Raw genomic sequence first — 16,294 nt, 5'->3', positions numbered from 1 at the left:
CTTTCCCCTGGCCTCTCTCAGCTGTACCACTACTCAATGTATGCAGGGGCTCCCTCAGCCAGGGCAGAAGCAGTCAGTGAAGGAGAAGAGTGCTGAAGACTTTGGGCAGCATCCCAGATGCTGACACCCACCACCTTCCTTTTACTGAAGGTGCTTTATGTGAGGACCTTGCCCCCCAACCCTCAATATTATTATTGAGGTCACTGACTAGGTAAAGCCAAAGACAGCAGGGAGACCGAGTGGTTTCCCTCACCTGGATTCCAGTCTAGGTATCGAAGACCTTTGGGCTACTTCAACAACCTACCAAAGGAGGTGGAGATGGAGAAACCAAGCCCAGCCTAAGCTCAACTGAGGAGAAGCTGCTCCAGAACCCTCTTGCACCAGGATCACTTCTAAAAATTAACTTCCTCTAGGTTACTCTTTTGAACCTATTTTCATTGGTCACTATATTGCTTGTTAAACTGTGTGTTTTCTTTGTATAGATCTTAATAACTATCTACTCTTTTGTTCTATGCCCCACTGCAAACAGATAATTATGTATCAAATTTCAGTGGTTTGGGCCGGAGAGATAGCAGAGCAGCGTTTGCCTTGGAGTGGTTGGTTGGAATCCCCACTTCCCATATGGTTCCCCATGCCTGCCAGGAGCTATTTCTGAGCAGATGGCCAGGAGCAACCCCTGAGCACCACCGGGTGTGGCCCAAAAACAAAAAAAAATTTTTTTTTTAGTGGTTTGATGTTTGCACAGTTCTGGGGAAATGCATAATGTTGTTAGATTTTTAATGGTTCTTAGCTATCCTAGTGAATGTTTCTCAGTTGCTGTGATGCTTGATTGTCTATATCATTTAGCCACTTATTCTCAGATTAAGTATATCTGCAAGAATGTTCTAATGTTTTTGTCCACAGAAATCTATGGAAAAGGGAATTAAATATATACTCTTATTATAGTGCTCATTATAAGAATGTTTTAGCAAAATTGTTTTTAAACCATGTATATCTGCAGAAATGCTATGATTTTGTTTAGAGAACTTTATGGAAAAGAAACTTGAATTCTATAGAGTCATATACAGTGCTCAATGTAAAGAATGTTTTAGGAATTTGTCTTCAAATTAACTAGAAAAGTTATAATGTTTATGTTCAGAGAAACATAAACATAAATCATATGAAACAATTTTGTAATATGTATACAACAAGATTTGTACAAGTTGATTGTTTTGAGAATGATGTATGCACAATCTAATTTCTGATACTTTTTAATAGCCAAGTCTACCCTCACTAGCAGTGATTCCTAGAAATTAGAACATTTCATCACCACCTTACTTGCTGATAGTTTATTTCCCCAACTTTTACTGTCTATAAAAATTAACAGCCACTTTCTTAGCTCCTTTCTGGGGATTCCCTCATCTTGTACAAAATAGAACAAGATTCTGTAGCCCTTCTCAATTTTTTTTGAAAAAAACAAAGGGGGGGGTTGGGGAGTTATTAGAGTACACCATTTTTACCCAGTATAAAGGTGTTTCCTTCCTCTTTCCTTTTCACTCATCTCTTTGGCATGTACAAGCCTACCTAAACTAGATTAAATTTATCTCTCACTTCACCCTCCCCCACCTGGTTAGGATTTGAACTGGTAAATAAAGTGAGCTTTCGGTTTGGTAAGATTGGAGACCAGAAAGTGAGAAGCTAGCTGACTTCATGATTCTCTCCCTCATGACTGTCTTGGTTCATTAATTCGAGCAGCAATCCTCTGCAAACCTGCTCAACCCTGGTTGGAAATATGGCACGTGGATTTATTTACAGTCTGATAAAAAATACAACCATTCATACAACTGATGATTATTGATCATTTCTATGTGTTAGTATTGGAATATATCATCTTAGTGATGAATACTAAGGATAAGAGCATGTGAGTGGAAATATGAAGTGGGGACAGATGCTGAAATTTTCCCTATCTAGCTAGGGAAGATCTCAGGCATGTAGTTTCTAAATAGATATAGCTAGTGCATATATGAAAACAATACCGTATGTTTATAATAATCCAAGAAAGAGGGAGAATAGTTCTTGTGTGGTCTTATACTCGTCAACTGGGTATGCAGCTGTCAGTATGGTTTGTTATGGCTACACTTCAGTGTTTGGGGACTTGTACCTTTAGACAGGTTTGAATTTGTAGCAAGATTGAAACAAGTATTGTAGTAAGTCTTGTGGCATAAGAGAATAAAAAGAAACTTAAAATCAGTGACAGGTGGGAGGATGTAAGCATTTCAGCTATGTTTTCTAGTTTCAATTCATCATACAAGTTAAAGGTAAGAGAAGCTGTTAGAAATGACTACAATACTTAATTAGAAAAGCAAGAAGTTGTATATATAGGAGAGGCGTATATATAGAAGTGGGGAGACTTGATCTAATTTGCAAATGGGGGCAGTGAAATTAAGATGCACTCATGGAAGGGTCATTGGACTTTAGTCTAATATGAACAAGAGCCTTGAAAAAGAACATTTGAACGGTTCAGTTTCTTGAGAAGTTTGGCTTTACAATGGAGGTTAAGTGCTCCCAGAGGACACTTGCTCCAGGACTGAGACCATTTTTATTGGACCCCCAAGGTCCCAGTTGGTAGTGCTGTCAATAACGATTCATTATTAGTGTGCAAGATGTTTTCTAGTTTCAATTAGTGTGCAAGATGGCCTTGCATTTCGGAAAGGATGAGAAGAATGAGCAGCAGGATTGTCTTGTCCAGGAGGTGAGTGTCACTGCGGTGCCTCTAGGAGTTGAGATGCATTTGTGGGCTTCCTTTCAGAGGAGCTACTTGCAACGCATCTGCAGCCTGGGCAGAGGGTTCAGTCCTGGCTTCGCGTGCGCCCGGCGGTGGAGCGGCGTCCGGGGCGCCGCGTGCGCCTGCGCGAGGCGGAGGGGCGGAAGGCTCCGGGGGCGGCGCCGGGCGGAAGCGCCTCGGGCCGCGGCGGCGCTTCCGCCTTGCTCGCAGCCGCGCCCGCCCCGCCCCGCCCCGCCCCGCCCCGCCCTGAGCGTCCGCCGCAGCCCGGAGCGGAGCAGCCGCAGCGCGGAGCGGCCGGACGGACCCTCCGGCCCGGAAGCCCTCCGCGGCGCCATGGGTGAGTCGCGCCGCCGCCCCGCCGGCCCTCCCGGGAGCCTCCGAGCCGGGCGGGGACGGGCTGGGGGCCTGCGGGGCTCCAGCGGCCCTGGCGATCGCGGCCCGGCGCGCAGCTCCGTTCTCCTAGGCCCATCCCAGCCCAGCGCAGGCTGAGCGCTCTAGCAGGTGCCCAAAGGCACCGCTGGCCTGGCCTTCCAGCTGTGCCAATGGCAGCCCCGTCCTGCCTGCTTCCAGGTCTCCCCCTGGGCATCTTGTCAACAACCTGCTCAAGTTGTCATCAGGCCTCAGCTGCAGGCTGCAGGGGCAGACATGCAGAATGGACCCAACAACCCCCATGACATGCCAACTAGAGAGTTTTCCCTTCCCTTGTGTATTATGGCTTACCCTGAGCACATTTTTCTTTTATTGCATAAAAAGGAGGAGGATTTCAACTATCAACTGCATTATTCAATGCATTTATCTTCCCCCTGAACAGAGACAATTTGGATTTTTCATTTGGGGCCTCTAGTTGAAGGCATTTATCTTTCCTCTGAACATAGACCAATTTGGATTTTTCATTTGGGGCCTCTAGTTGGGCTTGCATGTCTACTTGACATGATGACCTTGTTTGAAGATAAGCTTAAGATATACCCAAAAAAAAAGGGTGGGGGCAGTGAGGTGGCGCTACAGGTAAGGTGTCTGGTCCCCCCCCACCCCCAAGCCAGGGGCAATTTCTGAGCGTTTAGCCAGGAGGAACCCCTGAGCATCCAACGGGTGTGGCCCAAAAAGCCAAAAAAAAGAAAAAGAAAGATATATTTAGCAAAACGGGACAGTATGTCATGCTGAGGATTGAACCCTGTTCACTCGATGCAAAGCAAGCACCTTCCTGTGCTGTCATTCTGGCTCTATCTAGCAAACATTTTAACTTGTTGAATATGAACATTCTGTTGCAGTGTTAGCGAATAAAAGTGTGTAAATGGAATTGTCCGCTTCAGAATAATCTTAGATGTTATTGCTTTAGTTTAAGTAAGTAGTCAGATAACGAATTCCTCATTTGAACCTTTTCAAATACTCTGAGTAAAGAGAATCTTTAGCATTTTACCTTGTTGGATGCTCTTTCTTTGCATTGACATAATCGATCTTATAATGCAGTTTTTTAAATATATTTTTAGTACATTTAGCCATGAATGTGTTTTTATCCAGGAGAGAAATATATCTTAGTTTTTGTGCATTGAACAGTGCTTTCTACATAGTAGGCATGACTAAATGTTGAATCGTTTTGTTGTCTCAGAGTTCTGGAGTTTGGACAAACTCAACCAATTTTCATTGGCAAGGCAGTATAATGTGTGACCAGAATACTAATAGTCATATATATATATAATATATATATATATAGTCATATAGAATTTATATCTTAGAAAATAGTTTTGTGAGTGATGGAAGTTTATATAGATAATCCATATAGAAATACGAGGTAGAGGGGGCCGGGTGGTGGCGCTAAAGGTAAGGTGCCTGCCTTCCCTGCGCTAGCCTTGGACGGACCGCGGTTCGATCCCCGGGCGTCCCATATGGTCCCCCAAGCCAGGAGCGACTTCTGAGCGCATAGCCAGGAGTAACCCCTGAGCGTTACCGGGTGTGGCCCAAAAACCAAAAAAAAAAAACAAAACAAAAACAAACAAACAAAAAAGAAATACGAGGTAGAAAGTATACTTATGGTAGAATACAACCTTTTTGATCAATTTTTTGGTTTGTTTTTGTTTTTGGGTCACACTTGGCAGCGCTCAGGGGTTATTCCTGGCTCTATGCTCAGAAATTGCTCCTGGCAGGCTCGAGACCATATGGGATGCTGGGATTCGAACCACCGACCTTCTGCATGCAAGGCAAACACCTTACCTCCATGCTATCTCTCCAGTCCCTTGATCTAATTTGTTTTTGGTTTGTTTTTTAGCTCGCACCCGCCAGCGCTCAAGGGTTACTCCTGGCTCTATGCTCAGAAATCACTCCTGGTGTGCTCGGGGGACTATATGGGATGCTGGGATTCGAACCACCGTACTGCATGAAAGGCAAACGCCTTACCTCCATGCTATCTCTCCAGCCCCATGATCTAATTTTTTTTTTTTTTTTTGGTTTTTGGGTCACACCCGGCGGTGCTCAGGGGTTACTCCTGGCTGTCTGCTCAGAAATAGCTCCTGGCAGGCACGGGGGACCATATGGGACACCGGGATTCGAACCAACCACCTTAGGTCCTGGATCGGTTGCTTGCAAGGCAAACACCGCTGTGCTATCTCTCCGGGCCCTTGATCTAATTTTTTAAATAAATAAAATAACTTTTATTTTGGTGTGGGACTTCTGTCAGCTATTTGCTCCAACAGTGCTTGGGGGACATGGTGGGACTGGTGCCAAATCTGATTGGCACCATTAAAGGCAAATGAAGGAATAAAAGTTATTTTTAATACAAACTATATTCTGGGTGCTGGAGTGCTAGTATAGATGAAAGGGGCTTGCTCTTACCCCTGTACTAGGATAAGGGTTCAATTCTCTGATATTACACACAGTCCTCTGAACCCCACCAAGACTAATCCCTGAGCACAGAGCAGGGAGTAAGCTGGGTTTGGCTGCAAAACAAAACAGACAAAAAAAGAAAGAAATTATCATGGCAATGGTTATCCTCCAGATCTATGTAGTTTTATATCTATACTATCATAAATACAGTATTGATATCAACCATATTACCATGTTGGAAGCCAAAGATAATGTAATGCTATTTTGAGTTGCTTATATTTTGATAGTAAGAATTTGACATATTCAGGTAAATGTAATGCAAATAAAGCACAAGTGATAGGAAAAATCTGTGTATATTATGGGATGGGATAAAGGTTTAGAAAGATTTTTATTTGAACCTGATGTTGGTTAAACTTTTGAGAGATAGAAATGGAGACTGTTAATTAGGAAGTGACTGTTATTGGGATATAAATGAAGATTCAGAAATAGTCAAAGGATTTTAGTGTATGATTGAATGCACAGGAACAGGTAACAGATCAAAGTGCAAATGGAGATCTGTTAGGAGTACGTTTAATATCATTCTGAAAGTTTTGGACATTTCTGTGAAAGGACTATTAACCATTTTTATGTAGTTAAATTATGGGATCACATGTGTGGTTTAGAAAAGGTAATTTGTTGGGCCGGAGAGATAGCATGGAGGTAAGGCATTTGCCTTTCATGCAGAAGGTCATTGGTTCGAATCCCGGCATCTCATATAGTCTCCCGTGCCTCCCAGGAGCGATTTCTGAGCATGGAGCCAGGAGTAACCACTGAACGCTGCCAGGTGTGACCCAAAAACCAAAAACCAAAAAAAAAAAAAAAAAAAAGTAATTTGTTAAGTAAAGAATTTATTAGATAAACTAGAAAACATTTTAGAAAGTGCTTTGCAGTTCAGGAAAAAAACAAACTTACTTTGCAACAGATGAACTCTAGAATTAAGAAAGGACCAAAACATCTCCTGGTCAGTAATGAATATTCAGACTCTATTAATAAATGTTTAATTTGATGGGAGAGAAAAATATACCATTTTGGATCTGTTGAGAGTTTTTGGTCTACCATAAAGATACGCCATATCTTTTTTTTGGGCCACACCTGGCACCCCTCAGGAGTTACTGTTGCCTCTGCATTCAGAAATCCCTTCTGGCAGGCTCGGGAATCCTATGGTTTGCCTCGGAAAGAACCCGGGCCCATCCCAGGTATCCCCGGGTCTTTCCCTGGGTCAGCAGTGTGCCAGGCTAATGCCCTATCACTATGCTATCGCTCTGGCCCCGGTACTCCATATCTTGATGACAGAACTCCCACATTGAATATATTTCTGGGGCCGGGTGGTGGCGCAAGAGGTAAGGTGCCTGCCTTGCCTGCACTAGCCTTGGACGGACCGCGGTTCGATCCCCCGGTGTCCCATATGGTCCCCCAAGCCGGGAGCGACTTCTGAGCACATAGCCAGGAGTAACCCCTGAGCATCACCGGGTGTGGCCCAAAAAAAAAAAAAAAAAAAAAAAAAAAGAATATATTTCTAATATTGGTGTTTGACACATATAAGCTATACAGTAAAAATGAACTACCTGAAAGTAGGTTGAAAAACAAAACCAAAACTGTTATTTTAACCCTTAAAGGGAGATTTGAGTTAGATATCTGTAAATTACCTGCAAGTAATCCATAAATAGTTGCTGTTTTAAATTAAGATGGTGAACAAAGCAAAAAGGAAATGTGTCCAAGTTAAGAGACTCAAGGAATTTGACATTGTTAGAGGAAGGGAATGGAATAATTTGAATCTGAAAAAAGAAGTAGGTAGAAGTGAAAGACTACAGTTGGCCTTGTAATTTCAAGAATGAGTGAATGGTTAGTAATGTCTGTTACTTCCTAAAATAAGGACTGAGAAAAGGTTCCAAACTGTTATGATTTGGTTAGTATAGAGATATGCTATATATGAAAATCTGCCCTAATTGCTAAGTGAAGAATGACTAAGTAGAAGCAGTCCTCTTTGTAGAGGCATACTACTCCTTTTTCTCAAATATTTCTTCAAATATTTGGGCTTCATTTCAGGGGTCTCAAACTCGCGGCTTGCAGGCCGTTTGTGGCCCTCCATACATTTTGGGGCCCTGCCCTAGAAGAATCTTTTTTTTTTTTTGTTTTGTTTTGTTTTAGTTGTGTGGGTCACAACCCCCAATGTTCAAGGCTTACTACTGACTTTGCACTTAAGGATCACCCCGACTTTGCCTCCTGCGGCCCCCAGGTAAATTGAGTTTGAGACCCCTGATTTAGATTGACTCATGCTGGGGCCGGGCGAGGTGGCGCTAGAAGTAAGGTGTCTGCCTTGCAAGCGCTAGCCAAGGAATGACTGGGTTCGATCCCCTGGCGTCCCATATGGTTCTCCCAAGCCAGGGGCAATTTCTGAGCACTTAGCCAGGAATAACCCCTGAGCATCAAATGGGTGTGGCCCGAAAAAACAAAAACCAAAACAAACGAACTAAAGATTGACTCATGCTGTTATTCCTTTCATACTTCCTTGGGTGGGTGGGTGGGTTCAGACCTAGTGGTGCTCAGATCTGTCTCTGCTCTCAGGATTACTCTTGGCCCCAGTGGACTTTATGGGGTGCCAGGGATAGAACTTGGTTTACCACATGCAAGACAAGCATCTCACCTGTTATAACTATTCCTCCAGCCTCTCTTTCATACTTTTTAATCTTACCATCGTGCCCACATTTCTTTGATATTTTATTTTTTATGTGCATCACTCTTAAGAATCTATATCTCATATAGAGTGAGTTTAAAAATAGTTTTAGAGTTCATGTGGTATGAATGGATACTCTTTCCTAAGAATGGTTTTATCACAGTCTGTGAATTTGGGATTTCTGTAGTTATATCGGTTTTCCTCTAATTATAGTCATGATTTCTAGAGTTTCTCTATAAATATGTATTAATAGTATATTTGTTTGAGTTTGTATTTTTAAGTTCAGTAGTGAAGTTATGAATAGAGAAAAATAGTACTTTTACTTGTTCTTTGTAAACAAAGACAGGACAGTAATTTTTCTTTTCCATGGTAGTGTGGCGTGATTACCTATACCTGGCAGTATTCAGGGCTACTCTTGGCTCTGTTGCTTAGAGGTTGCTCCTGGTGAGACTCAGGAGTGGTATCAAGCTGTTGTCTTCCGCATGCCAGGCAAGTTCCTTAACCTCTGTACTCTTACTAGCCCAATAAATATTTTCAACTTGATAATTATTAAAATTTATTACCTTTAAAGGGTATAGAACGAAGGAAATCCTCCTTAGGACCATCTTTCCCTCTCCTACCATTTTTTTTAATTTTACCTTTTTAAATTGAATATTGCAGTTATTTTCTATGTTCACGCCTCTTCAGACAGCTATTCTCACTGAAAGATGATTTTAGGTATGTGTATGGGGGAACGGGGGATATGTCAGGTCCCATTAGCAGTCCTAAGGGGTCACCTTCTGGTGTTGCTGGAGGCCCATATGTTACGTAAGAGATTTGTTCTAGGGTTCACAGCTTATAGGCAAGAGTATCAACTCCTGTAGCATGTTTTTGCCCTAAAGGTGATTTTTCTTTTTTCTTATTTTCTAAAAATAATTTCTAAGTGTCTTGTTAATTTTTGAGCTGTTTTATGGACAGATTAAACTTTACAGATATCTTGATATGATGCATAATCAGATATGTGGCGTAAAAATTCATAAAAGTGCAAAAGGGCTATTAGTTTGTTCTAGAGAACTTTAATATCTTTTTCGGAGTGGCTTTCATTGTGCTTAGAGTAACTTGGAGCCTCATCTGGTCACTCAGCAGGGGCAGTTCAATGCTAGACCTTGAGGCTGTGAAGTTGCTCTGATCTTGGACAACCATAGTGGTATTGACCATGATGTACCATTTTTGTCAAAGTACTTGGGTCCTGATCTCTGAGTTGACTGCTAGTTCTAAGAATTTTGCTTTTTTATAGACTAGAAAACATTTTCTAACAAAATTATGTAAAGTTAAATATATAAATGTATATTCAGAATGACCAAATATTTTTTAACCCTTTAACTTTTTATTTTATTTAATTAAAAAACCATGTTTTACAAGTTATTGTTAGTTGGGTTTTAAGCATATAATATTTCAACACCAGTTCCAACACCAGTGTCAACTCCCATCACTCGTGCTCCCATACTCAGTCATCTCTCACCTCCTTGCCAGCATCCTCTGCCCCTACCTGACACCTTGGTGGGCACATTAAAATTCTGTGTTCTGTGTTGTTGTGTCTGTGCTTTGGAAATATAGCTATACCACTCTCCCATATCCCTAATATAATGGAATCCCAGACCCCATTCCCCCACTGCTTTCCTTTCTCATTTTTCTTCCTTGATTTCTTTCCTTCTCTTTCATCCTCTTTAGGCTTTGAAGTCAAGGGTGATCTAGACACCATCACCCCTCTTTACTATATTACATTTACTAATATTTTTGTTTTATATACCAAAGATAGTGAGATCATCCTGTGTTTGTCTTTCTTCTTCTGGCTTACTTCACTCAACATATCCCATTTCAGCCAGGTTACAGCAAATTGTATGATTTCATGCTTCTAGCAACTATGTAATATTCCATTGTGGATACGTACTACATCTTTATTATCCATTCATCTGTTGTTGGACTAGGTTGATTCCAACTCTTAGCTATTATACTTATTGCAGTATGAATAATGGCATGCATACGTTCTTTTGAATGAAGTTTAAAAGCCTACAGATAGATAACCAAAATTTGGAATTGCTGGGTCAAATGGCAGCTCAATTCTAAGTTTACTGAAAACTCTTTATCCTGTTTTCCATAGTGTTTGAACCAGACAACATTCCCACCAGCAGCGGATGAGTTCCTTTTTTTTTTTTTTTTTTTACCACATTCCTGTCAGCACAGATTGTTTCTACTGTTTAAATGTGCCATTTTTGGGCCCGGAGAGATAGCACAGCCGTGTTTGCCTTGCAAGCAGCCGATCCAGGACCAAAGGTGGTTGGTTTGAATCCCGGTGTCCCATATGGTCCCCTGTGCCTGCCAGGAACTATTTCTGAGCAGACAGCCAGGAGTAACCCCTGAGCAATGCCGGGTGTGGCCCAAAAACCAAAAAAAAAAAAAAAAAAAAAAGTGCCATTTTCTCTGCTGTGAGATGATATCTGATTGTTTTTTTTTTTTTTTTTTTTTTTTTTTTTTGTTTTTTGGCCACACCCGGTGACGCTCAGGGGTTACTCCTGGCTATGCGCTCAGAAGTCGCTCCTGGCTTGGGGGACCATATGGGACGCCGGGGGATCGAACCGTGGTCCGTCCTAGGGTAGCGCAGGTAAGGCAGGCACCTTACCTTTAGCGCCACCGCCCGGCCCCGATATCTGATTGTTGTACTGATTTAGAGTTTTCTAAGGTTAAGTGATGTGGAGCACATTTTCATGTGACAACTTTTGTTAGTACTTTATATATCCTGATATCATTATTTGAAGAATTTATTTCAAATATTTTTCCCATTCAATTAGCTGTCTTAAGTTTTACCTCATTTTTTTTCATGCATAAACTTTAATTTGAGGTAGTCCATTATTATTATTATTATTTTTGTTTTCTTTGCAACAAATCATTGAAGTGTCATTGAAGTCAAATCTTTGCTTAGACTTTGGTTTCTCTTTGATCTCAGTCTTTAATATACTTTGAATTGACTTTTGTATTAGGTGTGATGGAATCGTAATTTGTTTTTATATATTATTAGGCAGTTTTTCTAACACCATTTGTTGAAGAGGCTATCTTTACTCCATTCCATTTTATGTGTTTAGCTCCTTTCTAAAAATTAAATGCCCATACAATGTTTTTTTTATTTATTTATTTATTTATTTATTTATTTATTTATTTATTTATTTATTTATTTATTTATTTATTTATTTTTTGGTTTTTGGGCCATACCTGGCATTGCTCAGGGGTTACTCCTGGCTGTCTGCTCAGAAATAGCTCCTGGCAGGCAACGGGGACCATATGGGACACCGGGATTCGAACCAACCACCTTAGGTCCTGGATCGGCTGCTTGCAAGGCAAACACCGCTGTGCTATCTCTCAGGGCCCCATACAATGTTTTAAAACGACACCCAGCTATAACCCAAAACCTGGGTGTCATCTTATAATATGTGGTTTCAAAAATGACCAAATATTTGAAATGAGTTACATTTATTTTAAGAACACACACAAAGGACATTTGTTATATATGTGTGATGTCATAGAAAAAAAGAAAAGTTGAAGACCAGTAACTTTAGCAAAAAATTGCTTTAAAATTTTGAAAGTCTCAAACTGTCTAAAATTTTGTTTGGAGTTAAATTGAGTGATGCTCAAGTTCACAGCACACATTGATGAGTGAGGCCTCTATGAAAAAAAATTCTACACTCTTCTCCCCTCCCTACCACCAATGCAATGAACACCCATTGACCAAAACTCCAGGTTTGCCTATATTTGGGCTTATATCACCAGGACTTTTTTGGAATGAGTGGGCATCCTTCCTCCCACCTTATCTTATTTCTCAAAGGCCTGGCAGCTGAAAATATACCCCAACAATAGTGCTTTGGGATTCCTGGATCATGGCAGTGTGACAACTCCAATTTTTTTAATACCGTCATCCCTGTAGGAACATGCCAATTTATTTATTTGTTTATTTATGGGGGGGGTTGGGTCACACCTGCTGGTGCTCAGGACCTACTCCTGGCTCTGCACTTAGAAATCCTTCCTGGCAGCTCAGGGGACCTTATGGGATACGGGGAATCGAATCAGGGTTTGTCTGGGGTTGGCTGTATGCAAGGCAAATACCCTACCACTGTGCTATGTGTATCTGTGCTGGAGTCCAGCCAAGGGTGAATGTATCTGAAGCAGGGGTGCTGCGAGGATTCAGAAAACAAGACAGACATATGAGGAAAAAATGGGGGCTCACAACCTCATGAACTGTGAGTCTCGAATGACTTTTAAGTACAGTATTTATTGTTCAGGGATAATCAACTGATCAGTTGATAGCTATCTAATGCTAATCAAGCCGAAACAGGTTTTTACTGCAAAAAAATGGGTGTGTGTGTTGGTGGGGATGTGGAGAGAAAGGAACTCTTTTTTTTTTTTTTTTGGTTTTTGGGCCACACCCGTTTGACGCTCAGGGGTTACTCCTGGCTATGTGCTCAGAAATCGCTCCTGGCTTGGGGGGACCATACGGGATGCCGGGGGATCGAACCTTGGTCCGTCCTACACTAGCGCTTGCAAGGCAGACACCTTACCTCTAGCGCCACCTGCCCGGCCCCGAGAAAGGAACTCTTATCCACTGCTGGTGGGAATGCCGTCTAGTTCAACCTTTATGGAAAGCGATATGGAGATTCCTCCAAAAACTGGAGCTCCCATACGATCCAGCTATACCACTCCTAGGAATATACCCTAGGAACACAAAAATACAATACAAAAACCCCTTCCTTACACCTATATTCATTGCAGCACTATTTACCATAGCAAGACTCTGGAAACAACCAAGATGCCCTTCAACAGACGAATGGCTAAAGAAACTGTGGTACATATACACAATGGAATATTATGCAGCTGTCAGGAGAGATGAAGTCATGAAATTTTCCTATACATGGATGTACACGGAATCTATTATGCTGAGTGAAATAAGTCAGAGAGAGAGAGAAAAAAACGCAGAATGGTCTCACTCATCTATGGGTTTTAAGAAAAATGAAAGACATTCTGCAATAATAATTTTCAGACACAAAAGAGAAAAGAGCTGGAAGTTCCAGCTCACCTCAGGAAGCTCACCACAAAGAGTGATGAGTTTAGTTAGAGAAATAACTACATTTTGAACTGTCCTAATAATGAGAATGTATGAGGGAAATGGAGAGCCTGTTTAGAGTACAGGCAGGGTCGGGTGGGGAGGAGGAAGACTTGGGACATTGGTGATGGGAATGTTGCACTGGTGATGGGTGGTATTCTTTACATGACTAAAACCCAAACTCAATCATGTATGTAATCAAGGTGTTTAAATAAAATAAAAAAATAATGGGTGTGCATGGAAGAGGGATCTCTAAAGTTTTTTTTTTGATTATCTTCCTCCAAGAGAGGTGGCAGGCAAAAGAGTGAATGCAGAACCCCCATTTCACAGGGCATTCCCTAGGAATGGCAGTGTTTCGGTAATTTAAATTAAGATTCCTTAAATCACCTTTTTCTGCCTCTCTCCTTGTACTATTAATTCTAGCTAAACTTATTTATTTCTTGTTTGTCTTAATATCTCGCAACAGTGGAGTAAGAAAAATAAAGTTAAAGAAAGGGGTCAGTTTCCAGGTTGAAGAAGGAATCTTGCTGCTTTCACAAAGTTGATTTTACAGTTGGGCTTCTTTCATACTCACTTTACCTTGCACATGGAAAGGTTATTCTGGATGTTGAAATAGCCTTGGACTTATCCTTTTATATTATCACAATCTGGAAGTTTGTTTTGCTGTTTCTACCCTTTTCTGAGTGGTTTCAATTTCTGAATAATTTCCTTCATCGCTGTATTGACATCATAAGGGAATATAGTATACATACTTTTGGGCTACTTCAGGGCTAGGCAAAGTTTTTACTTTTTTTTTTTTTTGGCCACACCCAGTGACACTCTGGTTACTCCTGGCTTCGTACTCAGAAATTGCTCCTGGATTGGGGGACCATATGGGATGCTGGGGGGATCGAACCACACGTTCCGTATGGCTTGTGCCACCAATCCGGCCCCAATTATTTCTTACTTTTATAATATCCTCATTACCAAGGTTGCCTGAAATCATACATGTACCCCAATGCTCCATGTTGTCTCAATGAAGTAGCTAAATATCTAATGATAGATGAGTGGATAATAAATTGTGATATATATACATAATGAAATACTACTTAGTTGTCAGAATAGTCAAAATTTCTTTTGTTTTGTTTTGGGGTGATAGCTAGCATTGCTCAGGGCTTATGCTGGCTCTGTACTCAGGATATGGAGATGCTCAGGGAATCTAATTAGATGCCAGTGATAGAGCCCAAATCATCTGTGTGCAAGGCAAATGCCCTACTTGCTGTCCTCTTGCTCTGACCCTGAGAAGGCATGACTTCTTACCTTGCTACAGGTTAGCATAAAAGCGGCTTTTTCTTGCCCTTATGGACTTTTGACAATTGTATCAAAGATTTGAATAGAAAACTGAGAAACTTAAGAAGTTAGTTTATTTTGCAGTTGAAGTAAATGGGTCTGGCCTCTCCCCAGTGCCCAGGTTTTTTCTTTTACCAATGTACAATCTTACTCATCCTGTCCCTTTGCCATCTGCTAGCCTCTAGTGTATGATGATCTGGACACTATTCTCTATCCAGTGTATGCTTTCCTAATCAGAAGTCCAGAAGTCTTGGACCTATTTAAGACTGTATATACCCCAGAGGTTTCCTGTCACTTTGGTTTTTTTTTTTTTTTTTCTTCTTCAGTTTTCAGCTATGGCTATTTGCTCTTTAGTGATATCCCTATTCTGCCATCTGAGCATGTGAATGCCAAGAGTGAGTGTGAGAGAAAGATCTTTCTTTTCTGGTTATGGGGCTTTCTTTTATTTTCTGCTGGTTCCTACATCATCCTTTTTGGATACCTTTTCAGTGGGTGAAATTTAAAACTGTTATTTGGCTTTACTAGTTCATCTGGCTTTCTACCCTTCAACTCCCACTGTGTCTAAACTAGAGATATCTTTAAAAGTAAAACAAGAGAGAGTACAAATGCCAGAAGATCTCATTCACGTGGAAAATAAAGAAACAAAACAAGGGAATGGATTGTCTAGTGAAAACAAACTGTTGGCACACTCTTCCTACAGAAGTGAGATTACCAAGTCTAGGTAGGAATGCAGTGTAGGAGAGATGGGGTAGGGTAGGCTAGAAGAGACTTAAGGCAGTGATGGAAAGTTTGGGGCACTTTGGTGATGACAGAAGTTTTGTGATTTTGTATATCAAATGTTTAAACATGACCACCATTGTAATCATGTTGTTTTATTGCTAGAAAAAAACTTTAATCTTTATTAAAGCTTAATAGTATACCCAACCTATTCCGTTTTGTAATGTAGTGAATGATAATACACTTTGTCTGCTTATGCTGTTTATCATGTAATAGGATGGTTATGCATTTATTAAGCTTTTTAATTTTTCTTTTTTTTTATACACAGATAATCTTAGTGATACATTGAAAAGGCTGAAGATAACTGCTGTTGACAGAACTGAGGATAATTTAGAAGGATGCTTGGATTGTCTTCTTCAAGCCCTGGCTCAAAATAGTAAGTTTCATTGTTTGATACATGCCAGCCTTTCCCCCAAACAAAAGCTTATTAGTAGTCACTCAGAAATTGGTGTTCAATTTAATCTTGAATTATTTTAATATTTTTGTAGTTTATTTGGAGACACATTAAAACATTAAACTGATTATAATAGGGTTTTATACATACAACCTTCTAACACCACACTCTCCATCAGGGTGTCTGCTTCCTCCACCATTGTCTCAGGTCCCCTACAGTCTATATCCACTTGGTAAGCCAGTTCTTTTGGTTGACTCTCAGGTTCTGTTGCCTTTGCCCTTTGTTATTTACCTGCTCTGTTACTTTATTTTATTTTCTGAAAAATATTATTCTGTGTCTGTTACTCTTCTGAATAACTTTATTCAGCATAAT

General features: G+C 40.8%; 1 protein-coding gene across 1 annotated transcript in view; it reads left to right on the top strand.

Moving 5' to 3' along the window:
- The first annotated feature begins 12,537 nt into the window (after window positions 1-12,537).
- The window catches only part of RAP1GDS1 (Rap1 GTPase-GDP dissociation stimulator 1), a 153,397-nt gene continuing 149,640 nt past the window's right edge, over window positions 12,538-16,294 (top strand). The window contains exons 1-4 of the mRNA XM_049789894.1: window positions 12,538-12,562; window positions 15,078-15,146; window positions 15,277-15,453; window positions 15,797-15,904. Of these exons, the coding sequence (XP_049645851.1) occupies window positions 12,538-12,562; window positions 15,078-15,146; window positions 15,277-15,453; window positions 15,797-15,904 (379 nt within the window). The remainder of the gene's footprint in view (window positions 12,563-15,077; window positions 15,147-15,276; window positions 15,454-15,796; window positions 15,905-16,294) is intronic.

Source organism: Suncus etruscus, chromosome 16, assembly GCF_024139225.1.
Source record: "Suncus etruscus isolate mSunEtr1 chromosome 16, mSunEtr1.pri.cur, whole genome shotgun sequence".
NCBI lineage: Eukaryota > Metazoa > Chordata > Mammalia > Eulipotyphla > Soricidae > Suncus > Suncus etruscus.
Note: the sequence above shows the minus strand (reverse complement) of the source record. Positions and strands in the feature narration are given on the sequence as shown.